The sequence below is a fragment of the Musca autumnalis genome, unplaced genomic scaffold (genome assembly GCF_047663935.1).
Source record: "Musca autumnalis isolate F117 unplaced genomic scaffold, ASM4766393v1 scaffold_5, whole genome shotgun sequence".
Classification (NCBI taxonomy): Eukaryota; Metazoa; Arthropoda; class Insecta; order Diptera; family Muscidae; genus Musca; species Musca autumnalis.
In genome coordinates this window covers 37,206,197-37,233,428 of record NW_027412088.1, presented here as the reverse complement: position 1 = coordinate 37,233,428, position 27,232 = coordinate 37,206,197, and the positions used below count along the sequence as shown (strand labels likewise).

The window sequence follows — 27,232 nt, the reverse complement described above, 5'->3', positions numbered from 1 at the left end:
TTTCTGTCCTAATAATGAAAATGCGAATATTTACATTAAAAATAGTTTTATTGTTTTCTTAAGTAGTCTCCCGCATGATTTATGTTTTTCATGCGCTCGAACGAACTGTTCAATCACTTTTTCCATTTCGATTGAGACACCTTTAAAACTTGCTTTTTGAACGATATAGCAGCATTGTCTTTCGACGAAAATAGTTGACCATGTCTTTTTTCTTGATATGCGGGAATCAAATGAAATCATTGTGCTCCAAGTCAGTGCTGTACGGTGGACGGTCCATCAATTCCACGTTTTGTCCGGTCAAAAAGGTGCTGGTTTGAATCGATGTGTCATAGCCGTGGGTCACAATGATTCCTCTTCTTTTGTTCGTTTTTCGAATTTTTCAGGAGACTTCAGGCAAAGAAATTGTAGTGTAAACACATGGTCAGTTTAGCCTAAGAAACAGGTGGCCATTTGCTTCGAAGTGCTTCTTCCATGAACAATTTTCGTGGGATTTTGTCCGTTTTCGAAGACCCCCGCTATCGATTGCTGGTTGGTTTCGGCCCATACGCATAGATCCAAGACTCGTAGTCGGTGACGATCTTATAAACTTCGTTTGAATCACCGGAATCGTATTTATTCACAATTTCTATGCACCAAGCCACAAGAGCCTTTTTTGAGCGATTGCCCAATTTTGTTAGATATGAAAAGAAAACCACATTTTTGTGGCCAGGTGTTCATGCAATATCAGATGTTTTTTGGTGGAAAAAAATGACCAAGGATGGCTCTATCTTACGGTATATAAATTGACGATCATGCTTAATTCGTTCACGAATGGCTTAATTTTTTTTCGACACAACGGCTGTTTTTGTGCGACCCTCACGACCTTCGATTTTTTTGTCGAGTGTGAAACACTCGGGTACCTTCAACACAAAATTTCGGATAAGTTCAGATTAGGACCTGCTCTCGAATCGCTTTGATTTTTATTGCAACAACTTGTATTCACTGCCCCCCATACGACGGTACAAGTTTCATTAGGGGCAAGTCCATACTTCCTGAGAAAATAGCCTGAAAGATGCGAAAAGCCCCTATGACAGCGTGTGTAGTGGTTGGAGCGCAAGATAACTCTCGAACGGATCTGCCGATTCGGTCAAAAATTTCGTAATATTTTGTCCAAACATAGTTTAAGTTCGAAGATAAGCCATATCGGTCCACTCCCTCAGGCACCTCCCCCACAAAAGTTCAAAAATGTTCGGACAAATTGTGCGCACGATAACTCTTGACCGATGTAATCCATACGTTGCACATCGTAATATATCTACCAGATATAGATCATGTTCTAATATGGACTATATTTGTGTATTCCTTCTGGTACCTCACACGCACAAAATTTTGGATAAATTCACTTTAAGACCTGCTCTCGAATCACTTTGATTTTTGTTGAAGCGATTTGCATTCGCTATCTCCATTGGGACGGTAAAAGGTTTTCAGGGGCAAGTCCCTATTTCTTGGGAAAACAGCCCGAAGGGTGTAAAAAACCCCTTTGTCACCATATGCGGTGGTCGGAGAGCACGATAACTCTCGCACTGTTCAACCGATTTGGTCCAACATTTGGTCTTCGTCATGTTATATCCAAACTCAGTTTCATGGAGCAAAACCGGCACACAACTTCCGGTACTTCTCCCCAATATTTAAAAAATGTCACTAAAATGATAGGACGATATCACTTGAATGGGTCAACCAATTTGGTCCAAACTTTGGATCTCCTAATATTGTGTCAAAATTTAGTTTAACTTCTAAAATGTCCCATATCGGTCCTCCCTAAGGGTACCTCTCCACAAAAGTTCAACATTTGTGTCTTAGTGCAGTTAATTCCTAATCCACATTTTTGTCGGCAAGTTCAAATGTCCAAAAAGGGCCACAAAATTCTGAAGGGACCTTAAATACATTCGATCTGTCCGTAGGTGAAAATTTTACTTCACATTGGCTGAGGTTATATATCTGTCGTCAAAGCCGACTTACACTTTGTCACCTGTATCTTTGCAAATTGATTTTTTCATGTCACTGTAAAAACCACAACACAAGGTCGTATGTCAAACTGCCCTGAGTACTTTTGGGCTAAAACTGTCAAATTTTCCAAAAATTGTCAAATTGTCCCTGGCAACACTATGTGTTGCCTAGGCCAGACATTTTTCTAGTTCCCCATATATAAGTAACACTCATATATATTAATTTTAAGGCCCTACATTGCAGCTATTTTGAACAGAAGTGTTTACCGACAATTTATTCCAATAATATTTTTGAACAGCTAAGAGATCGAAAGATTAACCCAACAAGTAAAAAAGTATCAGACAAAGATATACCCTCAGCCTGTGTATATTGAAAAAAATTTTCCCAACATACGTATGTATTTAGGGGGTTTTAAAATTTTTGGATATTTGAACCGACAACAATGTTGATTAGGATTAAAGTTCAAAAGTTTTGCGGAGGAGATACTAAAAGGAATGAATCGACATTGGCCGTTATGGAAGTGGATCTCCAGCCACAACATATGGTGCCTTAGGATGTTTTTACACTCTTCAGGCTGTTTGCTCAAGAAGTATGGACTTGCCAATAAAAAAACTTTTACCACCGTAATTGAGGCAACGAATGCAAGTTGTCTCAACAAAAATCAAAGTGATTCCATAGCAGGTATTAAAGTGAACTTATCCGAAATTTTGTGTGGGAGGTACGGGATGGAGTGGACAAATATAGTCCATATTTGAACCTGATCTATATCTGGTAGATGTATTAGGATGTGTAAAGTATAGACCAATTTGGCAACTACCTTCAAGAGTTACCGTACGAACAATTTTTCCGAACATTTTGGAACTGTTGTGGGGGAGGTACCTGAAAGAGGGGACCGATATGGCTTATCTTCAAACTTAAACTATGTTTGGACAAAATATTACTAAGGCCAAATTTTGGACCGAATCGGCAGTTCCGTTCGAGAGTTATCTTGCGCTTCAACCACCTCACACGGTGTCATACGGTTTTTTTGCAACTTCCAGGCTATTCTCTCGGGAAGTATGGTTTTGCCCCTGCTGAAACTTGTACCGTCGTATGGAGGGCAGTGAATACAAGCTGCTAAAACAAAAATCAAAGCGATTCGAGAGCTGGCCCTAAACTGAACTTTTCCGAAATTTTGTGTGGGAGGTACCCCAAGGAGTGGACCGATTGGGTCCATATTGAAACCTTATCTAAGTCTGGTACACGCTCCACGATGGGCACAGTATGGACCAAATCGGTTACTCCCTTCAAGAGTTATCGTGCGCACAAATTTTCCGAACATTTTCGAACTTTTGTGGGGGGGTACCGGAAGGAGTGGACCGATATAGCCCATCTTCGAACTTAAACTAAGTTTGGGTAAAATATTACGAAAGCCAAAATTTGAACCGAATCGGTTTATCCGTTCGAGAGTTATCGTGCGCTCCAGCCAGCCAGACAGACAGACAGACAGACAGACAGACAGACGGACGGACATTGCTCAATCGACTCCAAATTGTCTGAAACACATTTCGTCCAAACATACTTGGGGTCTAAAACCATTATTCCGATGAGGCACATTTTGCCCGTATGAAAGTGTATATACCCTTCATAGCCTAAAGGCTGAGGGTATAAAAAGCAATTCAGTGCGAATATGAGCAACCAACCTAAATATAATTTTGCACATTTAAAAAGCAAATAGAAAAGGCTTTACTTATGGTTTTTCTTAAATGTATTTTACACGAAGGTAGCTCCAACGCACTACTTTTTCATATAATTCTTTTTTCAAATAGAGTGAGCGCTGATTTTATTTTATGTATTAAATTTTTATTTTTTTATTTCACATAAAAAACAAAAGATTATTCCGAAATTTTTACCATAAATTCACTGCTATTTATGGCTGTTTCACTAAGACGATTCCTTCGAAGGACTACCAAATTTCTGTTTTTTAATTAGTTTATTTTACACAGAAGTTCCGAAATTAATTTTTGATTGGTGCACTAGAATATTATATATAAATATTATATTGATACCTTACTTTCTCAACCTCGTATCTTAAACAATAAAATTTTTGGGGAGAGATATAAACGACCATTTTAGGATACATAGGGGGTTTTGGAAATTCCCTAATAATTGCATTTAAAATTTTTCTAAAACCCCCGATCCAAAAATTATAAAGTTTTATATCTCTTCAAAAATTTTATTTTTTAAAATACGAGGTTGAGGAAATAAGGCATCGATATATTAATATAAAAAAGTCTGGTAAAACTTTTTTGAACCTATGTGGAACAAGACACTTCATGTAAATTGTATCTATAAAGAAACTGAAATTTAACTGTTGGGGCTTCCCAAAAATTGACGAGTTATCCTCTCTTGTTTATTGATCCTTTGTTATTTTTAATATCCTATAATTTTTTTAAATCTTATACATAACTGTAAATGTTAAAAATGATAACTGATATTTTCCTTGAATGAAAAATAATGAACTGCTAATCTCTTAAGGTATTTTTGAAAGTATCTTGGAACTAAAGTAAAAGTTTTTCAATACGAATTAGAACCTAATTTACACTATTACCTATAACTAAAGCCTTATGAAAATATAAAATTGACGATTTTTAGGTTTATGCAACTAACTTAACGTTTGATGGAAATGCGCTATAACAATGTATTGCAATTGAATATAAAGCACAGAGTTATCTAATTTCCCATGAAAATATTTTACCACACTGATATGCATTATTCTAAATTCCCAAGAAATGTTTATTAGTCAAACTATCCCTAATTTTTTTCCTTGTAATTCTCGTCTATCCTTTTGGCAAACTTTAGTTTTATTTGTTGTTTCAAATACGAAACAAAAAATCAACAACATACAGAGAAAATCTAAAGAAAAACAATGTTATAACATTTCTAAGAATTTTCCGGGGGGAAGCTTCTTCTTAATGTGAACTAACAAACTGAAAGCTTTTTAAATAGCTGTCAAATCAACAAGCATAAAATACACGTCTTCCAAAATAAAATCCCAACAACACACAAAAAAACTGTTGTTTATTCCCTAGACAGACGAAATAAAACAAATATCCAGTCATACAGGCTATTAAAACTTTGACGTTTGAGTCTTAGTTAAGGCAAAAAAACGCATAGGAAGAAAATCAAATAAAATTAAAGCGAAAAACAAACTTTAAAGATTTTTATCAAAGCAAACAGGGGAAGGACTTAATCAGGCAAAGTTCAGAAAAACCAAAAAAAAGGAAAAGAAAGGACTTTTGGTCTAGACCAAAAAGGGTAGTAGTCAAAGAAAACAAAAAACCAACTTTGTTTTCACTAAATAAATAACAAAGTTACCTAAGAAACAATGGTGGTCGTGTTCGTGGTGTTGTTGTGGTATTTTAATGGCAGAACATTTTTAATAACCAACCAACACAAAAAAAAAACACGAAAAAATCACCTAGACCCATTATTGAGGATTTTGGCATTTCTTACCTTTGTGATGTTTCAAATGATGACCGCTTTGTTGAGAACCCATACAACAGGGTTGTTCATAATACAAATTCCAGGTATTTTCATAATCAGCATGGGCATAATCCACAAATTGTAATAGCACTAACAGGATATGTGTTAACAACAACATCCACAGGTTTAGGGCCGCAGGCGGTGATTTATTGAGATATTTTGTTATTGAGCACATTTTTAACACTTCTTTTCTAATATTTTTGGGGACTTTTTTTGTTATATATCAAATATTTTATAATGTTATAATTTAAACTTCTTAAGACCTTAACATAGGAGGTTAAGGCTTTTTATTATATTTGAGCAAATTAATTAATTATTTTTTTTTTTAATTTTGCACTTTTGATTTGTTTACAACATTTTTATTTTTGTTGGAGTTATTTACTTGAGCTTCATTTTTCAGAAAAAAATTGTTTTCTTTTTTATTTGCTTTTCAACACTTTTTCATTGAAATTTAATTTTTTTGCTTTTATTTTAAAATTTGTTGTTTTTCTTGAATTTTTCGTTTTTGCTTGAATTAAAGCTGTATTCCCGTATATTTGGTTTCTTTAAGCATTTTTTTTCTCTTATTAGAATTTAAACAAAATATTCTCACTCGTCGTCTCAAACAACAGAACGTTAAGAATCCGTGGTGCGTTCTCTATCACTAACCGTTACGAACTGACTACCGTTATTGCCGAAGTTAACCGTTAAATAAACTTTATCAAAACATTCGAATTCATATGCTCACGAGCACCACACAGGCAGGATTTGTACGACCAAACACAGTCGTTTGTTATGACAGTCGTTTTCCGTAGTTCTCAACGTTATTTCTCATAACCAAATAACACTCGGCAAGAGAGCGTGAGACTGCAAATGCCAGTATGAAGGGTAAATTCCATTAATGTATATCCTTGTTACAGGTGTATTGTGTGCCTCATTGTCTGCCCATCAACTCAACCCCAATAATGAAATCCTGGAAAGAGAACAAGAGAGAGGAAATTAAAAAAGGGTGAGTAAAATTCCATAAATTTAGGAGGGAGAGAGTAAATCTAATATTGAGCGCATGTATAAAAAAGCAATTACCAAAGAATCTCTTGTTAGGAAATTTCCCAGTAATAACCTTGAGTTAGAAATATCCTTTAATGAGAACGCAACACCAACGAGAGAGGGAGAAAAATATCCCTTTTTCAGCTTCCTAGACAAGTTAGAGCCATAGGAAACAACACATCTACGATGAGTTAGATGTTTTCATTATTTTAAATGAGAAAATAATAACAAACAATATTCCTATCCCCAAAGCCAAACTTCTCTCCTTAATATGTATTTTCTCTCCCAAATTCTCTATTTCCATTTGCAATATTTTAGTTTTCATTTTATGGTACTTGTACAATATTTTGTATTTCGATGTTTTTGTTGCGATTAGTTCAACAAAAAAACCCATTCTCATACAAACGAACAACATTATGTGTGGAACAAAAACAAAAGTAACAATTACAATACATTTTAGCTTTGACTATTATCAACACTACAACTACATAAACATAATAGACTACCACATTTCACATGGACAACAACAGCAAAAACTATTGAAACTACAACCCAAACAACTCATCAGTTTCAGCATTCAACAACAATAGCTCACTCTCAACATTCCAACAAGGATATTTAGTTGCAATCACAAGGCTATTGAGTGTGTATTTGTATGTCGGTTGGGATAAAAAATATTTCAAGGGTAATGTTGCCGGTGTGCTGATGCAGCACATTTATGCAGCAACTACAATGACAACACCAACAATAATAACACCAGTAAAATTTAAAACATACACACATAACTGAGACGAGTTATTTGATTGCAAAGTCTGATGTTGAATCTGTGTCTGTGTTTCTATTTAACCAACTGTCTACGCGATTGTCTCTCTGTAATTCTTTTGCTATTCTTTTGTGATGTGACCATGCAAATGTGTAAAATATTTTTCGTAAAGAAAAAACAATTTATTGAGTGTAAATTAATTTCAAAGGCTGACTAAGAAGAAGAACATATTACACTGATTTGCCATAGATATACAGTATCGGCCGAAACTAAATGAAATGATAATTTTTTATGAAAACTAAATTATAAATTTATATATTTTATTTTTGTTTTTATTTAATTTTATCTTTATAATTGGAAAATACAAAAATAAGGAATTCAGAATTTAATAAACAAAAGTTAAAATTCAAAAAATATTTTAGGTCGCAAATATAAGCGGACAAAACTAAAGCACCCCCCAATTAGAGGTACAACAAAAACTATTGAAATCAATATTTCGTTGCGTATCCTCTATTCTGAATGACACAATCACATCTTTTTGGTATAGAAGATACTAAATTATTAATTACTGCAGGCGAAATAATTGATTTTCGGAAAATTTAGCTTAAATCCTCAAAATACTGAAAATCGGAAGGTGCAGTTATATGGAGGCTATACCCAAACGTGGACCCAGGTCCACGATTTATGGTGGATATGTTTTGTGACCACTAAGAACCCTAAGTACCAAATTACAGCTAATTTAGTAGGAAAATGTGGCTTAAGGTACCGCTATAAGGGGGCTATACCAAAACATTAGCCGATATATTTTTATTTATAGAGAAGATGCAGTTTAGGCATTGGCAGATGTACTTGATAAGTACAAGGCCGACATTACTGCCATACCGGAAATAAGATGGATTTGGAAAGGCGTCACAACAACACCTATAGGTGACACACTGTATTATAGCTCTCATGACACAAAGCATGAGTTTGGTTGCGGATTTGTAGTTGGTAGGAGATTAACACATCTGGTCTCCATCTTTACTCCAGTCATTGAAAGACTCGCTGCAATTCGAATAAAAGCTAAATTCTTCAACATCAGCTTTATTTGCGCTCATGCTCCCACTGAAGACAAGGACGAACAGACCAAAGATATATTTTACGAGCTTAGAAGAAACTTATGACCGTTGCCCTACCCATGACATTAAAATTATTCTAGGCGATTTTAATGCGAAAAATGGAAAGGAGAATATCTTTGGCCCAACAGCCGGAAAATTCTGTCTCCACAGTGAAACATCTGACAACGGTATGAGGCTGACAGACTTTGCAGCTGCAAAAAACATGTTAGGAAGCAGTACTAGATTTACGCATCTCGATATCCATAAGGGCACCTGGTTGTCTCCAGATCAAAGAACAAATAATCAAGTTGATCATGTTGTGATAGATGGAAGACATGCATCGAGCGTGTTGCATGTACGATCGTTCCGAGGCGCAAACATTGATTCGGACCACTACCTTGTTGCAGCAAAGGTATGCACCCGCTTAAACGTAGCAAACAAAGTACGAACAGACACAACGCGGAAGTTGGACATCGGTAAGTTGCAAACACAACAGATAACCACAGCATATTCCACTCAACTAGCCGAAGTGTTTATGAAAGCACTTCTCGTCCCGATAACATATCAGCTCAATTGCAATTTATTGCCCACTCCATGCAAACAGCCGCAAAATCCATACTTAGATACCAGAGACCTCCAAGGAATCCATGGTATGACCAGGAGTGTCGTTCTGCTAACTACTCTACAATCAGTAGCAACGCGTATCGCACGAGAGAGGTATCGGGAGAAAAGGAGAGAGGAGAAACGTATTTTCTACAGGAAAAAGAGAGAAATAGAAAGCCGGGAGTGTGAAAAAATCGAGATGTACAGGAGCTAGACTCAAGTCCGAAAGTTCTACCAAAGAGTGAAACATCAAACTGATGGGTTTGGTATAGGCACATCCTTGTGTAGAGACCAGCAAGGTAATTTGGTAACTGATACAGTGTGCTCAGGATATGGAAAGAACATCTTTTCAAGCTGTTGGTATCCGATATTAGCGATGACGGCAAAGATACCACAGATCCAGTCCCAGAAGATGGTATTGAATGTATACCGCCCAGCCAGGATGAGGTAAAAACAGCAAAAAAGCCGACTGAAGAGTAATAAGGCAGCAGGAGCCGATGGCTTGCCAGACGAGCTGTTCAAAACCGGAGGCGACACGCCGTTAAAGTGTATTCATCAGCTAGTTAGCACTATCTGGCAGTAAGAACGAGTACCCGACGATTGCAACCTGAGCATCCTGTGCCCTGTTCACAACAAAGGATATAAGATTGTATGATCTAACTATAGGGATATAAGTTTTCTCCCTATTGCCTACAAGATAGTGTCAGCGATAATGTGCGAACGACTAAAGCCTATGGTCAATGAAATAATTGGACGGCTTTAGACCTGGTAAATCAACCATTGACCAGATATTTACCCTGCGGCAAATCCTGGAGAAGACCCAAGAGATGCAGATCGAAACCTACCACCCTTTTGTCGATTACAAAGCAGCCTTCGACAGCCCCCTACCTTCAAAGGTATTCCAAGCCATGTCTGAATTTGGTATCCCTGCAAAGTTTATCCGGCTTTGTAGAATGACATTAACTGATACTCGATCCACAGTTAAAAATGTGCTCTCCGAAGAGTTTGGTACCAAAAGAGGTTTCAGACAAGGTGATGGCTTCTCGTGTGATCTTTTCAACATTCTCCTGGAAAAGGTCATACGAGATGCGAAGGTGAAAAGAAGTGGCACAATATATACAAACAGCCATATGTTACTTGCTTATGCCGATGACATTGACATCATAGGTCGATCGGTAAAGGAAGTAACTGATACCTTTGAAAAAGTCGAAAGGGAATCTGCTAAAGTGGGTCTGGCCGTAAACGGCGAGAAGACAAAGTTAATGGTGTCGTCGCGCAATGCGTCCATAGAGATAGGGCCAACTGTTGACGTTGGTTCCTATAATTTTGAGGTAGTAAACCAGCAACATCAGTTATGAAATACGAAGAAGAATAGTGTTGGCCAGGAGATGCTACTTCGGGCTGAGTAAGCAGTTTAAGAATAAAGCCACATCTCGTCAAACAAAAACAACGCTTTACAATACACTGATACTACCCGTGCTAATGTATGGTTCCGAAGCCTGGGTACTTGCGAAAGCAGAAAAGGCAGTGCTTGGTGTGTTTGACAGAAAAATTCTTCGAAAGATCTGTGGACCTATCTGCGATGACGGTGAATATCGACGTCGCACAATGGTTCAGGAATCGATTTTCCTGGCCAAAAATCAAAATTTTGTTTTGTCAAAGATATTTAATTTCTCTATGGGATTCGATAGTAAACATATTGAAACTAAGGAAACCAAAAAAATAGGCCCAAATATTGGAAGGTCTGGGCGTGGCGTGCCCCTAAAGACGAGCATTTTCCCCACTTTTGGGAAATACGTAATTTTTGCAAATTTATTGAGAAAGACGAAGCCAATTCTCTGAAACTATGTATAACAGTTGTTGTGTTCATTGTTTTTTTTTAAAAGGTAGATAGGATTGTGGCCTTTATAAAACTTTTTAGTAAATTACCGTAGCGTTTACACAACATTATCTATTTTATTTTTCCTCGGGTACTAAATTTTATGAAATTCCAAATTTAATGGACCAGAACTTTTGGGGAACAACATGGAACAAAGTTCTGTTTTCACAGAAAGATGCCCAAAAGTCTCCTCTTCCAGCCCAATATACTTTTGCACCCGTCCCGTTCCGTCCGTTTAACACTTTTTTCAATTTATTGAAATTACATGGGTAAAAATGTGTGTTTTTCTATACTGTTTCCATATGAATTACAGTTTTTTGACACAAATTACAACTTTTTTGAGTATATGAGTTTTTATACGAGTTATATAAGTTTTATTAAAACCCAAGGAGAATTTTTTTTTTAATTTTTGAAAAAATTTAAATTTTTTAGGTAAAAATTTTTTCGCCATTTTTTCTAATTTTTTTTTAGTTTTTTTTTTTTGGTAATTATTTTGTTTATTTGTTGGTGTTTGACCATCTTTAATACAAAGGAGGATATAAAAACCACAAAAACACTCATATTTTGATGAAAAATAGTTAAAAAACTGAAAAGTTTAAATTTGACCTTGAATTTCTCTACAACTACCGAACTTGACCGCTTATAATTCGTCTGAAAGCTGATTGTGTTATCTGTCTAACAAAAAAATAATTATGAATATATCTCTATCCGTTCAAAAGTTACAGAATTCTGACCAGGAAAAAACGATTCTGAACCTCTGTGCGTCGTATGAACCACGAAGTGTATTTTCTAAAAAAAGACATCCATATAGATAAAAGTTTCGAGATGCAATGGGCCAACTAAGTAAGTAAGTTCCTTGCCCGGAATAGTTCCTTGGAATAGTTTCGGAACTACACATCTTTAGTTATAACGCTGTAGACAGGACCACAGCATCGGTATACATTTCAAAGGATCTTCGAACAGACCCTAAACTGCACTTAGACACAAATGTTGAACTTTTGTGGGCGATGCACACTGGTCCCAACTTGCGACAAAAATCAAAAATTCGATATCAGCAAATCTCTGCGACAATTCAGCAAATTATCTCTAAACATATTATATTTTAATATTCCAGCACTGTTTTTGTAATTTATAACGGTATTTAACCAGACAAAACAGAAGAAGTCGACATTTACATATGTTCTCTTAAAAACTTTAGAAACATCAGTAAGGTTGTGACATCTTACAATGCAAGTAACTCAAAATTGAAAGGATGAAATTATTTTTTTCGAAATGGAAGTTTGAGTACACGGTTTTCTAATTACTTTTGCATAAAATTTTGTACACATTATTCGCATAAAATGTGCTGGAAATCACATTTTTTATAATACTTTTTTGTGGATTTTTGTTTCCAAGTCCTAAAAATTGAAGTTGAGTTTTACTAACTTCGCCATCCTTCGCCACTCTCCAAATTTTTTGAAGAATGTTCGAAATAGTGTCAAGTTTACAAAAAATTTGGTTCCAGCTGCATATATTTGCGCTTCCGTGCGTGACATTAAAAATACTGACGATGCCTCTGGTTGTTTCAGTGAATATGCCGTATTACTGTATGCTCAGTTTCTTCTTTGTTTTGTGTTTTAATTGTTTGTTTTGAGTTTTTTCTTTAATAATTTAGACATTTTTGTTTGGGGATCTACTTATGAGTGTATTTTTTACATTTGTATATTTTTGATATATGTATGATGCTACATATAAAATGAAAAACAAGTAAAAATGTAAAGTTCGGTCGCACCGAACTTTATTATACCCCCTACCATGAAATATTCTGACCTCAAATGGAATAATTTGTTTCCTTTCCTGTCCACGATACCAGTCGGAGACGTTTTTTGACCACTAAGAGCTCCAAATAGCAAATTAAAACCAATTTGAACCGAAAATGTAGATAAAAGCTTCAAAATAACTGAAATAGGGAGGTACCCTAATATGAGGGCTATACCGAAACCTGGACCTAAGACCACACTTTTTGGCGCAGAAAGTTTTTGATCATTGAGAACTCCAAATTGCAAATTACAACCAATTCGGGCCGAAAATGTTGATAAAATCTTCAAAATACCTGAAATCGGGAGGTACCGTAATATGAGGGCTATACCGAAACCTGGACCTAAGCGCACAATTTTTGGCGCAGAAGGTTTTTGATCATTGAGAACTCCAAATTGCAAATTACAACCAATTCGGGCCGAAAATGTTGATAAAATCTTCAAAATACCTGAAATCGGGAGGTATCGTAATATGAGGGCTATACCGAAACCTGGACCTAAGCGCACAATTTTTGGCGCAGAAGGTTTTTGACCATTGCGAACCCCAAATACCAAAGTACAGCCAATTAGAGCCGAAAATGTAGATAAAAGCTTCAAAATACCTGAAATCGGGTGGTACCGCTACATGGGGGCTATAGGAAAAACTGGACCCGTATTGATGATTTTTTGGCTAAAGTATTTTTTACTTATTTTTAGCATATACTGAAAAAATCAGATTGATCCGACGATTATAAATATTTTTGTCGCACCTTCCCATACAAGTGGGACCACTGTGCGATGTACCCTAAGGAAAGGACCGATATGTGTCATTTTAGAAGTTAAATTAAATTTGCACAAAATATTAGGAGATACAATTCGGGACCAAATTGGTTGACCCGTTCAAGAGATAAAGTGCATACCATTTTTGTGACATTTTTTTGAATGTAGGGGGAAGTACCGGTAGTTGTTGACCGGTATTCCCATTTTCGAACTGAAACCAAGTTTGGACAAAATATGACGAAGGCCAAATTTTCGACCAAATCGGTTGATCAGTTCCAGAGTTATCGTGCTCTCCAGCCACTGCATATGGCGCCATAAGGGGTTTTCAACTTTCGGGCTGTTTTCTCAAGAAGTATGGACTTGCCCCTGGAAAAGCTTTTGCTTTTCGCTTCATCAAAAACCAAAGTGATTCGAGAGCAGGTCTTAAGGTGAACTTATACAAAATTTTGTGTGGAAAGTACTCGAAGGAGTGAACAAATATAGTCAATATTCGAATCTGATCTATATCTGAAAGATATATTAGGTTGTTCAAAGTATGAACCAAATCGGTCACTCCCTTCAAGAGTTATCGTGCGCACAGTTTTTCCGAATAATTTTGAACTTTTGTGGGGGAGGTACCTGAAAGAGTGGATCGATATAGCTTGTCTTTAACTTAAACTAAGTTTTTACAAAATATTACGAATGCCAAATTTTGGACCGAATATGCAGATCCGTTCCAGAGTTATCAAGCATGACACCGACGATGTGTTGTGGATGGAGCCCTCGGTAACTCTCGAACGGATAAACCGATTCGATCCAAAATTTGCCGATCGTAATATTTTGGCCAAAGTAAAATCAATTCGGGTACTTCCCACACAAAAGTTCAAAATTTTCGCTAAAATGGTGCGCCGTCGTAATACATATTTCTACGACACATATATCAGGTTAGAATATGCACTACTTCGAATAATTCCCACACCATTTGATTTTTCTTGCAATGATTTTTCTTCCAACATGTTGCACTCCCGGGCCCTATTAGTATGGTAATTTTTTTCAGTGGAAAGTCCGTTCTTCTTGAGAAAATGACCCGAAAACTGTAAAAAAACACTTAAGGCCATAATCTGTAGTAGCGTAATATTCTTCGAATATTAGATGGAATTCAAAGATGGTGCTTCCGATACCTCCCTTACAAAAGATCGACAATATTCGCAATGACAATGGTAATAAACGGTGCAACCGATTTGGTCCAAACTTAGGACCTCGAAATATTTTGTCCAAACTTAGTTTATGTTCAATAGTGGGCCCTATCGGTTCACTCCTTCGGGTACCTCCCACACAAATGATCAACATTTTTGCTACGATGCGGTTAAGGGTCTGTGCGAGAATCCTGTGGGAATTTTTACCGACGGTACTCCTAGTAGCCCTGTTTACAGCGATAATATGCTTTGCTGGGCAAGTCCACGTTTCCTGATATAATGATATTATTGAGAGCAATGACTCCCAAAATAAGACACATGTTCAAAATAGACTATGTCATTCCATTCCATTAGGAACCTCCCTCGTAAAACCTTTCAGATTTTATCATAATCCATATCATTGTCAGCAAGTTCATACGCCCTAAATTCTGAAGACACCCTAAATACATACGTTTTTGGGAAAAAGGTGTTTCAATTCACACAGGCTGAGGTTATACCTCTATCGATAAAGCCGACTTATACTTTTTTATTTGTTTCAGACAATTTGGAGTCGATGTAGCAATGTCCGTCCGTCTATCTGGCTGGCTGGAGGCCACTACCTAATGGATGAACCGATTTCGTCCAAAATTTCGCCTTTGTAATATTTTGTCAATATTTAATTTAAGTTCGAAGTTGAACCATATCGGTCCACTCCTTCGGGTCTCTCTTCCACAAATGTTAAAAAATTTTCGAAATATTGTGCCACAATCTTGAGAGAAAGAAACGTTCTTGAGAGAATAGAAACGTTCCTAAGAAATGTTTGTATTACAAACTTTGTAAATCGACTTAATCCACGTTGTTTTTGTTCATATTTTCTGCGACTGTATAGTTAGATAGCCCAATTAATTATTCCTTTGTGGCAACAAATTATGTAAAAGCTGTAAGATTTTTTTGAGCGAATCAGTTCCTATTGGTCCACAAGATTTTAAATAAAGTAAATAATTGCAACAATTTCCAAATCAATGGTTTCTTGAAGAATTACCAAAGTTTGGGCTCAAATGAGTGGACATTTATCGGATATTTAATGAGCTTAGGTAACTAGAAATTCCATTAGTGTGAGGTGTATTGAATTTGCCATTCGTTTGCAATACCACTAAATATTTGTCGGATACCCCAAAAAGTATGTATATTAGGGTAACGACTTTTTTACAACTTCGTATCCCTGCATAATATTAGCTTTGTTCCTTTACTGTTTTAATGGTGATAGTGGTAAAAGACAAAACTGTCAAAATTGCTCTCTCATGAACAGTTTTACCAGAAAAGTAAAGGAACGAAAAAATGGTAGATCTGGTAGTAGCAAAAGAAACATAATAATTCAATTATCTTCTTTTATTTCACAGTTTTTAATTTTGTTTTGTCAGCGTTCGCCTTTTTCATCTGTTGTTGTTAATTTTTTTCTTCATTGTCAAAGAATTGTCAAACAAAAGTTGAAAAATCAGTTCTACCATTTTTTTACCTAAAGAAATTGGTTTGGTAGCTTGTGCTAGAAGAGAAAGGCATTTTTGCTCTCTCTCATCTCTCATTCTCTTAAAAATTGCTTTCAGTTATAAGGAGGCGATACAGTCAGTCCATTGTCCTAATTTGAACTTCTATATCTCAATAACGGTAAAAACTATGAAGATATCACAAAAGCCAATCTTGTAGAGGACTTGTGGTTCTTAGCAATATCGTGAAAACCTGAAAAACCCTTAAAAATACGAACTTGAATCGCGATTTATTTAAAAAACGCTTAGGGATTTTTTTTTTGTTTTTTTTTTTTTATTTTTCTCATCTATAAACATTGAAGTTTCAGAATCCGCAAAAACTTCCCAGGTGTAAGCACCTTTCATTTAAATTTGATTCATGAGCACCGTGTAGTGGCATCACTTCTTGTTTTTCGCTAAATTTATTATCATATCATTACATATATTTATTTCATATATCATATCAATTAAAAGTGGTTAGTGCGAGACCTTTTTCAATTTTTAAATGGAATAAAAGTCATTTTCGTCAATAGAAGGCAAAAGGTCATTTATTCGTGCAAAAGGAAATAATTTTTTGATTTTTTTTCATTTCATATTTTTTTTTTCATTTTTTTCCAAAGTGGTTTGTGTTTGACCATTTTAATACTTAAATAGAATAAACGTTATTTTAGTCAATAATAGGCAAAAGTTCATTCATTCCCGCTACAGGAAATCATTTCTGAGAAAAGAAGTCAAAATGTCATAACCCTAATATAAACATTTGAGGCTTATCTTGCCATTTCCGGCCAACTGTTTGCCACGCTGGGCATATTTTATATTATAAAAATTATTTTTAGATTCTGCATCGGGAGTAGTGCATCAGTACATCAGTGAGTAGGCTACATCAGTTGCTGTTTTGTTTTACTTCAGATACATATATTCATTTTAAATTGTATTGGCATTACTTCATGCCGGTTTTCCTTTTAAACCACTGTTTCTTTAAACACCATTTATTCTGTGATTATCCTTAAACGACATAAACCTTCCAAGAATTCTACACTTCCATTGTATTTCTCCATAACAGTGTAAACGCATGTTTTATGCGAAATTATTATTTATGCATATGCGTGCTGTGATGAAAGAAATGCTTGTCCTGCATTGTATTTCCACCACAAAGATTCCTACAGTATTTGAATGTGTAAACTTTTGTTATTGTTGTTTACTTTGTATTATTCTTTTGATTGTAGCAATGTTTCCAGTTTGGCTTCTAGCAGACATTTGTGACATGTATGATTTTCTGTTGTGTAGTTGATATGTCCTTTAAAAGGGAAATGGATGGAGTTGAAGTTTGTAATATACAAACGATACGTTTTATTGTGACTTTTGAAATGGCCAGGGGGAAATATATATTTTATACTGTGTTTAAAGGTTTAGGCTTACTAGTAATTGATAAATATCAATTATAGTTAATAGTTTCTTCTTCGACATTTATTTTTTATTATATATATGAAAAATAAAAATACATGTTATACTAAATTCCTAAGTCAACTTAGTGCAAATTTTGTTAACGTTTTCACCTTTCTTGGTATAGTCATTGAGGTATATTTTTAAACACGGTTCCTCTGTTATCATTTTCAAATTTTGGTCGATGTTTATACAACCAAAGAAATGACAAATTTAATACTTATACGAATTTCGCTTTCCATAACTTCTGACCAAAAACCTTTTCTCCAGGCATACAATATTTACTATCCTTTCAATTCATTTTATATTTAAGATTTATGTTACAAATTTAACCAGAAAAAAAGTAATATCTTTATAAAATGTGAATATGTCTAACAGCCAGTCAGTTGCAACATTCAAATTAAAGTTGTTTTCTCTTGGATGTGTTACATAGATATGAAAAATAATATTAAGCAATTTTGAAATCCAAACCAAATTGTTTTCGAAAATATGTTTTATGAAAAGTAATTATTTATTTTATGGCTAACCACAGGAGAGATAGCAAAAGTATTAAAATCTAAAGGAATATGAAAAATGCAAAACATTCTAAAAATGATTTTTCTTTATTCTCTTTGGGAGTAATACCAAATTGGAAATGCACTTGACAGCAAAAATGTTTAAAGCTCCTTTAAAGATTTTAGAAGTTTTGAAAGAGTGAAAAGAAGAAAGAAAGTTGAAACAAGTCGAATAGTTTGTAGGTAAACTATGGTACAGTGGGACATATTAATAGTGAAAATTATTCATGTCATTAAGGAAAAATTTATGCGATATCAAATCAATAACCAGGGTTTTCATCGTGTTCAGAATTCTACAAGCGGGATTCTCTTCTATTTTTAGAGTATGGAGAATATATTGAGTTTGTTTTTCTGTAGTGCGATTCTGTAACTTTTTTTAATAACGAACCGACATCGGTAGTTAACAAAAATATTCGGTTGAGTTAACGAATGTGCTATTCTGTAACTTTATGTTAACGATTGTAGAAATCGTTAGCACATACCGACGAATATCGATGGAAAGACAAATTGTCAAATATTATACTTTGATATTTATTAATGTATTTTTGAATTAAAAATATTGTTTCTTCGCAAATACAGGCAAAAAACGCGTAAGGGGGAGAAAGGTCCGTTTTTTGAAGAAATGCGCCTAACATAAGTATCTGCAAGTATTCCAACAAGGCGTAAAACAAGTCTACTTTCAACTTGTAAAGCGTCAAGTGTGTATGTATGTATTTACTTCTAGGAGGTAAATAAATCTCATAGATTTTCGTGTTTTTATTCCAGGATTATAAGTTTGAAGTGGGCAGGACAGTGTAGTTAATTGTATTTTTATGAATGTACAGATAAATAAATTTTTAACACCGCAATAAAACGAAGAGTTATTTTTGCCATATGAATATTTAGCTTTGAAATTTGACATGACTTAAACCCCTACAATGATGTACGTGGATCCACGTTACCATCATTTGAGTTTATAAATTCACATATTCAATTCACGCCCACATCAAATGGAATTTCTTATAGCGTAGTGTATGAAAAGTTCGAAAATCCGAACATATATGAAATTTTTAGCATTCTGATTATTAGTGATGCTGAGTTTAAATCTATAATGTTACCACAGAACAAAGTAGGTTGTAGGAACACCATACACGTTTTGGCCTCGTCGAAAAATAGTGTTAAGGGCATTGGTATAGGCCTTGAGTTCTTTTGAAGATTTAGCTAACGGTTTACCTCTTTAATAATAAGGAAAGGGTAGCATGGGACAGCTTCGCCACTGTTGCGCTTTCGTCAGCGCCAATTTAATTGATGCTACATGTAGATCCTCCAAGGGAAAGTTATGAGTTAATCGAAGATCTACAACTTTCTCTTTGGTGATCTTTATGCAGCTTCAATAAAATCGGCGCCGGCGAAAGTACAACAGTGACGAAGCTTCCTCCTGTTATTCTACATAGTTAACCCTTATGTAAATGTCTTAAGAAGATTTTTCTCAATAAGGCGGAATTTACCTTGTGTACCGTCTTTATTGACATGGCATATGTTCATATAAAACGCCGTTGTTAAAAGAAATATTGCAATAATGTACTGTCGTTAAGACTTAACAACTACTTTTTTTTGGTTGTTAACTTAACAATAATTTTCGGTAATTAACGACAAAATTTACCGACAAAAATCGTTAAAATTGGTATACAGAATAGCACTTACCGAAAATTATCGTTAACTACCGACATTCGTCGTTAATTCTGTCGTTAAGGAGTTACAGAATCGCACTACTGATCGCAACGTATTTAAAAAAACCATATGCAACCCTATATTTTTAAAGGAAACACGGAGTCGGAGGATTTTATGCAAATAGGTGGTAATAAAACTTTGCAGAAAACAATAGAGTATTGTAGACTGATGGAAAAACATGTAAGAACGATGTAAATTTAGGCCGTGCCGAAGTAAATGGGAATAATAAATTTCATCTTAAATGATTAAAATCACTTTATATTGATAATTTTCTGCTTGAATTTTTCTACCCATTGGGAGTCCAAAATACCAAGTTGCATCGATTTCAGAGCAGAGCAGTAGCATAACCCTTTAAAAGACCTCACATTGGGCGTCATCATTGTTCCTTCCAACACATGGACAAATATTTACAACTTTCCGAATTGAGCTTTTGTATCCTCTGCAAACACGCAATACCAAATTACAACAATCTCGGTTCGAAAATTTGACGGAAAGCCCTCGAAATACAAAATATTTGGTAATACCGATTCATGGGTGCTAGACTAAAACCAAGTGCAAGTACGTCTTCTGGGAACACACAATTCTAATTAATAACCAATTTGGTAGAAAAATATGACTTAAATCTTTAAAACAAGCATCGGGTAGTACCCTATATCAAAACGTGGAACTATACTGTCTAATTTTTTTCAAGGAACGTTTTGTGTCTGTTAACATATTTCAGTCATTTCGGGTGCAAACTTTTTTATCCCCAACAAAGACTTAATACCAAATTTCGGGAATCGAGAGGTACCGTTTTATGGGGGCTTTATCAAAACGTAGACCTGTATTGAAAAATTGCAGTGCGATATTGGGACCACAACCTTTAGTAAATTGGGAGGTAACATTTAATGGGATCAAAAATTCTCTTCAATCCATTCCGGTTTGATAATGAAGCTGAAACCTTCAAAATCGAAGACGATAGACCATTTTATGGAGGTTATATGAAGACGTCGGCCTATAATGACAAATTTCTGGTGAAAATATAACCAAAACGAAGACTAAATGCCAAATATAAGTAATTTGGGTTGGATATTGAGACCACAACCTTCAAAATATCGAAAATCGGGAGGTAACCTTCTATGTGGTTATATGAAAATGTGTACATATACTGATAATTATGTCCTGGATTTTTTTTTTGCAATCATGAAGACAACAAATTTCTTTAATTACTAAGCACACAGCTTTCCTTCTGTATTAAGCACACAGCTTTCCTTTACTTATTTAATCGACTGTTCAGTTTGACGTCTCAAACACAACTAACTCCCTGTTGCTGAATCCCATTGTAATTATCCCGATATTTCTAGACGGTCTAGACGATCTGGTAGCTTTTAAAACACCACCAATTTAGCAGTGCGACAGCAATGAGCGAAGATCGGTAAATACAAGTGGATCAAAAATACAACAATGACGTAATTATCAAAACAAACATCAAAGAAAGTAAAATAACAACAATAGAGGAAACTAAGCGTGATAGATAAATGTACAACAATAACAAAGGAAACATGGAAAGTAAGAACTGGAATGATGTTTAAATCTGGGTCTCGCCAGACCTTTTTAACTGTATTTAAAGCGGCTGGCCAGAGCCTGGTGCTCAACGGAGGATTAAGAAAATTCGATATGGTATTTGTTGTTGTTGCTTAAATAGAGTAACTGCGTAATAAAAATTAACGTTACTACTAAAATTTTTAAATCATCGGAAATGCAACTAATTTAACTTAAACCTATCAGTTACTTTCGTAAAAATATCGAACTTCAGCAATTTCGAGGGGATATTGAGGCCACAACCTTCAAAATAACGAAAATCAGGAGGCTATATCAGAATGTGGGCCAATATAGTCTATTTTCAATACCAAACATCCTAGAAGTAATAGGTACTTATATACCAAATTTATAGCTCTATCTTAAATATTGCGAACTGTAACTTGATTTCAACGGACAGATGGACATGGTTATATCGGCTTAAAATTTTATGATGCAGAAGAAAATTGACAATATTTTTGAAAATTTAAGATAGTTGAAGCCAAGGTTTACCCTTTTATAGCTCGCAAATTATGGTTGAAATTAAATATTTGTAGCAAAAAATATTGGCCTTCAATGATAATTTTCGCAGAAGCTGTGGCTATATTTATGCTGAAGAAGTAAGAACGGCTTTAAGTTCGGCCGGGCCGACTTGGAACCATTATTTTCCTTTCGTTTATGAAGAAGACTTAATATTTTGGTAGAAAATTTTATACCCGCAACGAAGACTAAATACCAAACTTCAGCCACTTAATATTGAGGCCACAACCTTCAAAATACGAAAAATCGGGAGGTACCGTTCTATGAAGGCTATAGAAGGCGTGGACCTACACCGACAAATTTAAAGGGGAAAGTTGAATACCCCCAACTAAGACTAAATACCAAGTTTCAGCCTTTTCAATGGATTATTGTGGCCATAACCTCCAAAATACCGAAAATCGGGAGGTACCGTTCTATGGGGGGTATATGAAGACGGTGACCTGTACCCACAAATTTCTGGGGAAAGTTTCGTACCCCCAACGAAGACTTGATACCAAATTTCAGCAATTTCGGATTAATATTGGGACCACAACTTTCAAAATACCGCAAATCGGGAGGTACTGCTCAATGGGGGCTATATGAAGACGAGGACCCATACCAACACAACTCTGGGGGAATGTTGTATACCCCCAACGAAGACTAAATACCAAATTTTAGCAAATGTGGATTAATATTGAAGCCACAACCTTCAAAATACCTAAAATCGGGAGGAACCGTTCTATGGGGCTATATGAAGGCGTGGATCCATACCAACGTGGATCACAACCGATATAGCCCATTTCCAATAACAAACATCCTAGGAGTAATAGAAACTTCTAAACCAACTTACCGGTATCTTGCTTACGGACGGACGGACAGACGGACATGATTATATTGACTTAGAATTGTAACCTGATCGTAATGACAAATTTAATTATACACTCCATGTTATGGTGGAGGGTATCAAAATGGGTAATAAAAAATTATTTAAAAAATTAAGTTTCAGTGTTTTATTTAGAAATGCACTTAAAACTAAAAAATAATTTGTCGCTTAGCCTCAATAAATATATTCTTTCTTATAATGGAATCTCTGAAATAAAACGCTTGCCGTTTAATTTTGCCACCATTTATAATTTAAATGCAAGCGTTTTATTTGAGAGATTCCATCATGAGAAAGAATATATTTATTGAGGCTAAGCAACAAATTATTTTCTAGTTTTAAGTGCATTTCTAAATAAAACACTGAAACTTACTTTTTTTAAATTATTATTTATTTTATCTTTTCAGTAAATACAGTTCTTGACCACTGATAACAAAATTATAGTCAATTTAGGCCGAAAATTTTGATAAAAACTTTAAAATGGCTGAAATCGTATAGTACCATTATATAAAGGCTATACTTATGTCCATAGTTTTTGGTAGGGAAGCTTCTGTACCATTGGGAACTCTAAATGCCAAGTTACAGCCAATTCTGGCTAAAAATGAAGATAAAATCCTTAAAACACTTGAAATCAGGTGGTACCGCTAAATGGGGGTTTTACCAAAACCTGTACCTATGTCCATAATTTTTAGTGGGGAAGTTTCTGTACCAATTGGGGTCCCACTGCCAAGTTACAGCCAATTCGGCCTAAAAATTAAGATAAAATCCTCATAATACTTGAAATCGCGTGGTACCGCTATAAGGGGGCTATACCAAAACCTGGACATATGTTCACAATTTTTGGTGGGGTAATGTCTGTATCATTGGAAATCCCAAATGCCAAATGACAGCTAATTCGGGCAAAAATAAAGAAAAAGTCCTCAAAATACCTGAAATCGGGTGGTACCGGTGGGGGCTGTAGGAAAAAAATGGGCCCATATTCATGTATTGTCATCCAAATCTGAAAAGTGTGCAAAGTTTCAGTTCGATTGGTCAACTGCAACTGTGTTAAAAATTAGTTACTAGATTTGAACTAAATCGGGTGGTACAGCTATATGAGGCTATTGGAAAAAATAGACCCATATTGGATTTGGTTTCATATTCATGTATTGTCATCCAAATCTGAAAAGTGTGCAAAGTTTCAGTTCGATTGGTAAACTGCAACTGTGTTAAAAATAAGGTACCAGATTTGAACTAAACGGACACCAAAGCATGTCAAATAAAACACTGTAAAAATGGGTTGAATCCAAATTGATTTTTTGTTGTTTTCTCTTGATTTGTGATTTACCCATACTTTTCATGATTTTCTGGTCAAAGTAAAAGTAGAAGCCAACTAAATAAGGATCATCTCACCAATGTATAACTGTCCAAAATTTGATCTGCGTCTACCATTAAATTATGCTGACACCTTGAAGCCAGATATTAAGTGTTTTTTTTTTTCTTTTAATTTCATTCTGCAAACATTTTTTTTAATCATATATAGGATTGTAGAACTCGAGATTCTGAGTTATTTAATATATGTGTCGTGAAAGTAGTCTACAGGAATAGGTATCCAAATACATACATTTTGTGCGAACATTTTCCTAAAAATCATATTTTTCAGGACTAATTTTTACAATTGTCATTCGATTGCCTCATACTTGATTGCAATTTACGTTGCGGATCCAATAAATCATTACTCGCGAACATCTATCTACTAAAACGCGAGATAAAAGAAATTCCAAGGTAGGAAAATTACCTGAAATTGTTTTTGAAAATATCGCGCATTTTATCGCATTTCCTGGGGGTCGTTTCCTCTGCAATGAAAAAACAGTGCAGGATCTTCGTTTTTGCGGAAACAGAGATTTAAAAACTTCACTTGTAGGGAGTCTACATTCATTTTATGCAACGGTTCTTGACTGCTCGCGTTGAAATAAATATATGTATATCCATGATGACACTAAAACCGGATCCGGACAAAAGTTGTATGCACTTTGCGCAACAACCAAATTTTGCTCGCGAGCGAATTTATACTGGGGAATTTTTTCTTAACCTATGTACCAAAAATCGTTAAAGTAGCGCGAAAAGAAAAATTTTAATTTTTTCGAAATGGAATATGAACGAATTTGGAAGATTTTTCATATATCTGCTTACAGTGACTTCAAAAACATGCCCATTCTGATAAATTTAAATTTAGAAATCATTTTGTGCGTGAGGTTTTTTTTCAACGGATCACCTTATAATTAAGATGTTATGTAATCGTAAATAGAAACTTATCACGATATGATTAGGGATATGAGTTTGTAAAAAGTCACATCCCAAATGACCACTGTACGACATTTCTATTCCCACAATAAATGCACTCTACAAAAACGACATTGCAATATGGTCACCTTGGAAACTTAGTGATTATTTTTCTTACATTTCCTTTTCGTAAGAATGAAAAACTTTTTTTATACTACTTTCCTTGATAGTTGTGGAAAGTGAATGATAGACCAGACAAAAAGGCTTAATGAAAAACAATTAGTCCAAAGGCATTTTTCTTGGCTGTACAAAAAAAAATCTAAGAGATAAAGTAGGAAAGACATTCCTAAAGGAATAACAAATTTGTTTAATTTCTGTTGAATATTTTACAGAAATGTTGTATGCACATTTATCCCATTGGAAAAATTGAAATGTTGAATTTATACAATTTTTTAATATTTTATATGTTAACAATCACATAAAAGGAGGCAGGTAGTATATTGGTATTTTCCAAGAAATTTAATTTTGATGTGGAAAAATGTCATAAAAATATGTATATATGTAGCTGTGTTTTAAAATCTGTACCGACAGATGAATAGACAATACACATGAATAGAAACCTCATCTTGCAACTTAGTCAATTTTTCTAATTATGCCACTCTTCAAATAAATAAGCTGTTTATTACTTTTTGCATATCCTGTCTAATTATTTATTTGTATAATCCAAAGCTGTAATTTTCCTCTACCATCCACACCAAAATATCACATGGAAGTTCCACAAAAATTTTATGCTGTGTGCCACATTACCACCTCTACCTCTTTGCAAGCAATATATTTTGTCTAATTGTTTCCTCATATCAGTTGCTATTATTTTCATTTCCCACACTTTTATTTGTTGGTCTGCGTTGGATCTTTGTTTACACAAAGTCAACAACGGGCAACCAGCCTGCAATTGCAAATTGAACAAATAATTTTTAATAAAATGTTGCGAATGCTTTTGATAATGAAGGACAGACGACGTTTAACCTCCCCCATCTGCCAAGGGCCATTGATGGCTGGCTGGCTGACGTTGGTTGGTGCTGCATACTCTGGGCATAGTTACTGCTGCTGATGTTAAAAGAATTTATTGCTGATTGCAAAACAATTGATAAGCCAAAAAGCAAATCAAATGCCACAGTTTAATGTTGACTTTGCAACACAATAATCATGTGACTGTTGTTGTACAAAGGGGAATGGTGGGTGCAAAAGCGGCAACCAGTCGTCATTCATTCATTCGTCGTTGTTGTTATTGTTGACAAAAATAACGAAAATCCATTGAATAAACACTCCCACACGCACTGGCATTTACTGACATATGATGAGAACGCCATACATACACACACACAGGACGTTCTCATACTTGTAGATGATGCATTAAGTCAAGCCGACAAGAATTATTGCATCACTGTGAGTGCTACAGAGTCCTTTGAAGCTGTGTGAGGCATGCATGAATAGTGCTACGTTGGTTGGGTTGGGTGTAACTTGGCTCTTAATGTTGTGCATGTGCCACTTTCAAATGCTGTACAATCGGTTTGACTACTGTTCTAAAATTGATTGTTATTTGCTAATTTTCAGTTAAACCATCCATTATAAGGTTATAATTTAGATCCAATGCAATCACACGTTATAACCCAATCATGAGAAAAATTGTAAATTGTTTAATATTATTTTTAATTAAAATTTATTAAATCTACAGTAAATATAAACTAATTTGAACAAAAATTATCTTTGTGGGCTACAAAGATGGGCCGCAAATAATGCGAATAAATTCGAGCACGTTCCATTTATCAGATATGGGAAAATATATAAAAAACAAGTAAGAATGTCGTTATGTTCGGCCGGGCCGAACTTGTTATACCCTCCACCACAATTTGTATTGAAGTAAAATGGAATAATTAGTTCCCTTTCGTGTAGGAAGAAGACTTAATACTAAATTTCAGCAATTTCGGTAATACAATGTGAGGCACCATTCTATGGGGCTTTTTTAAAACGTCGATCTATACCGACAAATTTCTGACGGAAAGTTTTTAGGCTCAAAGAAGACTAAATACCAAATTTCCTATATTTCGGTAAGAGAATGTGGCTAAAACTTAAAAAATACCGAAAATCAAGAAGTACGCTTCTATGGGGGATATAGGAAGACGTGGACCTATACTG

The 27,232-nt window shown here is 35.0% G+C and overlaps 1 protein-coding gene across 2 annotated transcripts in view; it reads right to left on the bottom strand.

Annotated features, from left to right (window-relative positions):
* The window catches only part of LOC141404982 (semaphorin-2A-like), a 439,686-nt gene that overhangs the window by 237,118 nt on the left and 175,336 nt on the right, over nucleotides 1-27,232 (bottom strand). For both annotated transcript variants that reach the window (XM_073988869.1, XM_073988871.1), the window contains exon 2: nucleotides 5,482-6,463. In XM_073988869.1, the coding sequence (XP_073844970.1) occupies nucleotides 5,482-5,686 (205 nt within the window). In that variant the 5' untranslated portion in view covers nucleotides 5,687-6,463. The remainder of the gene's footprint in view (nucleotides 1-5,481; nucleotides 6,464-27,232) is intronic.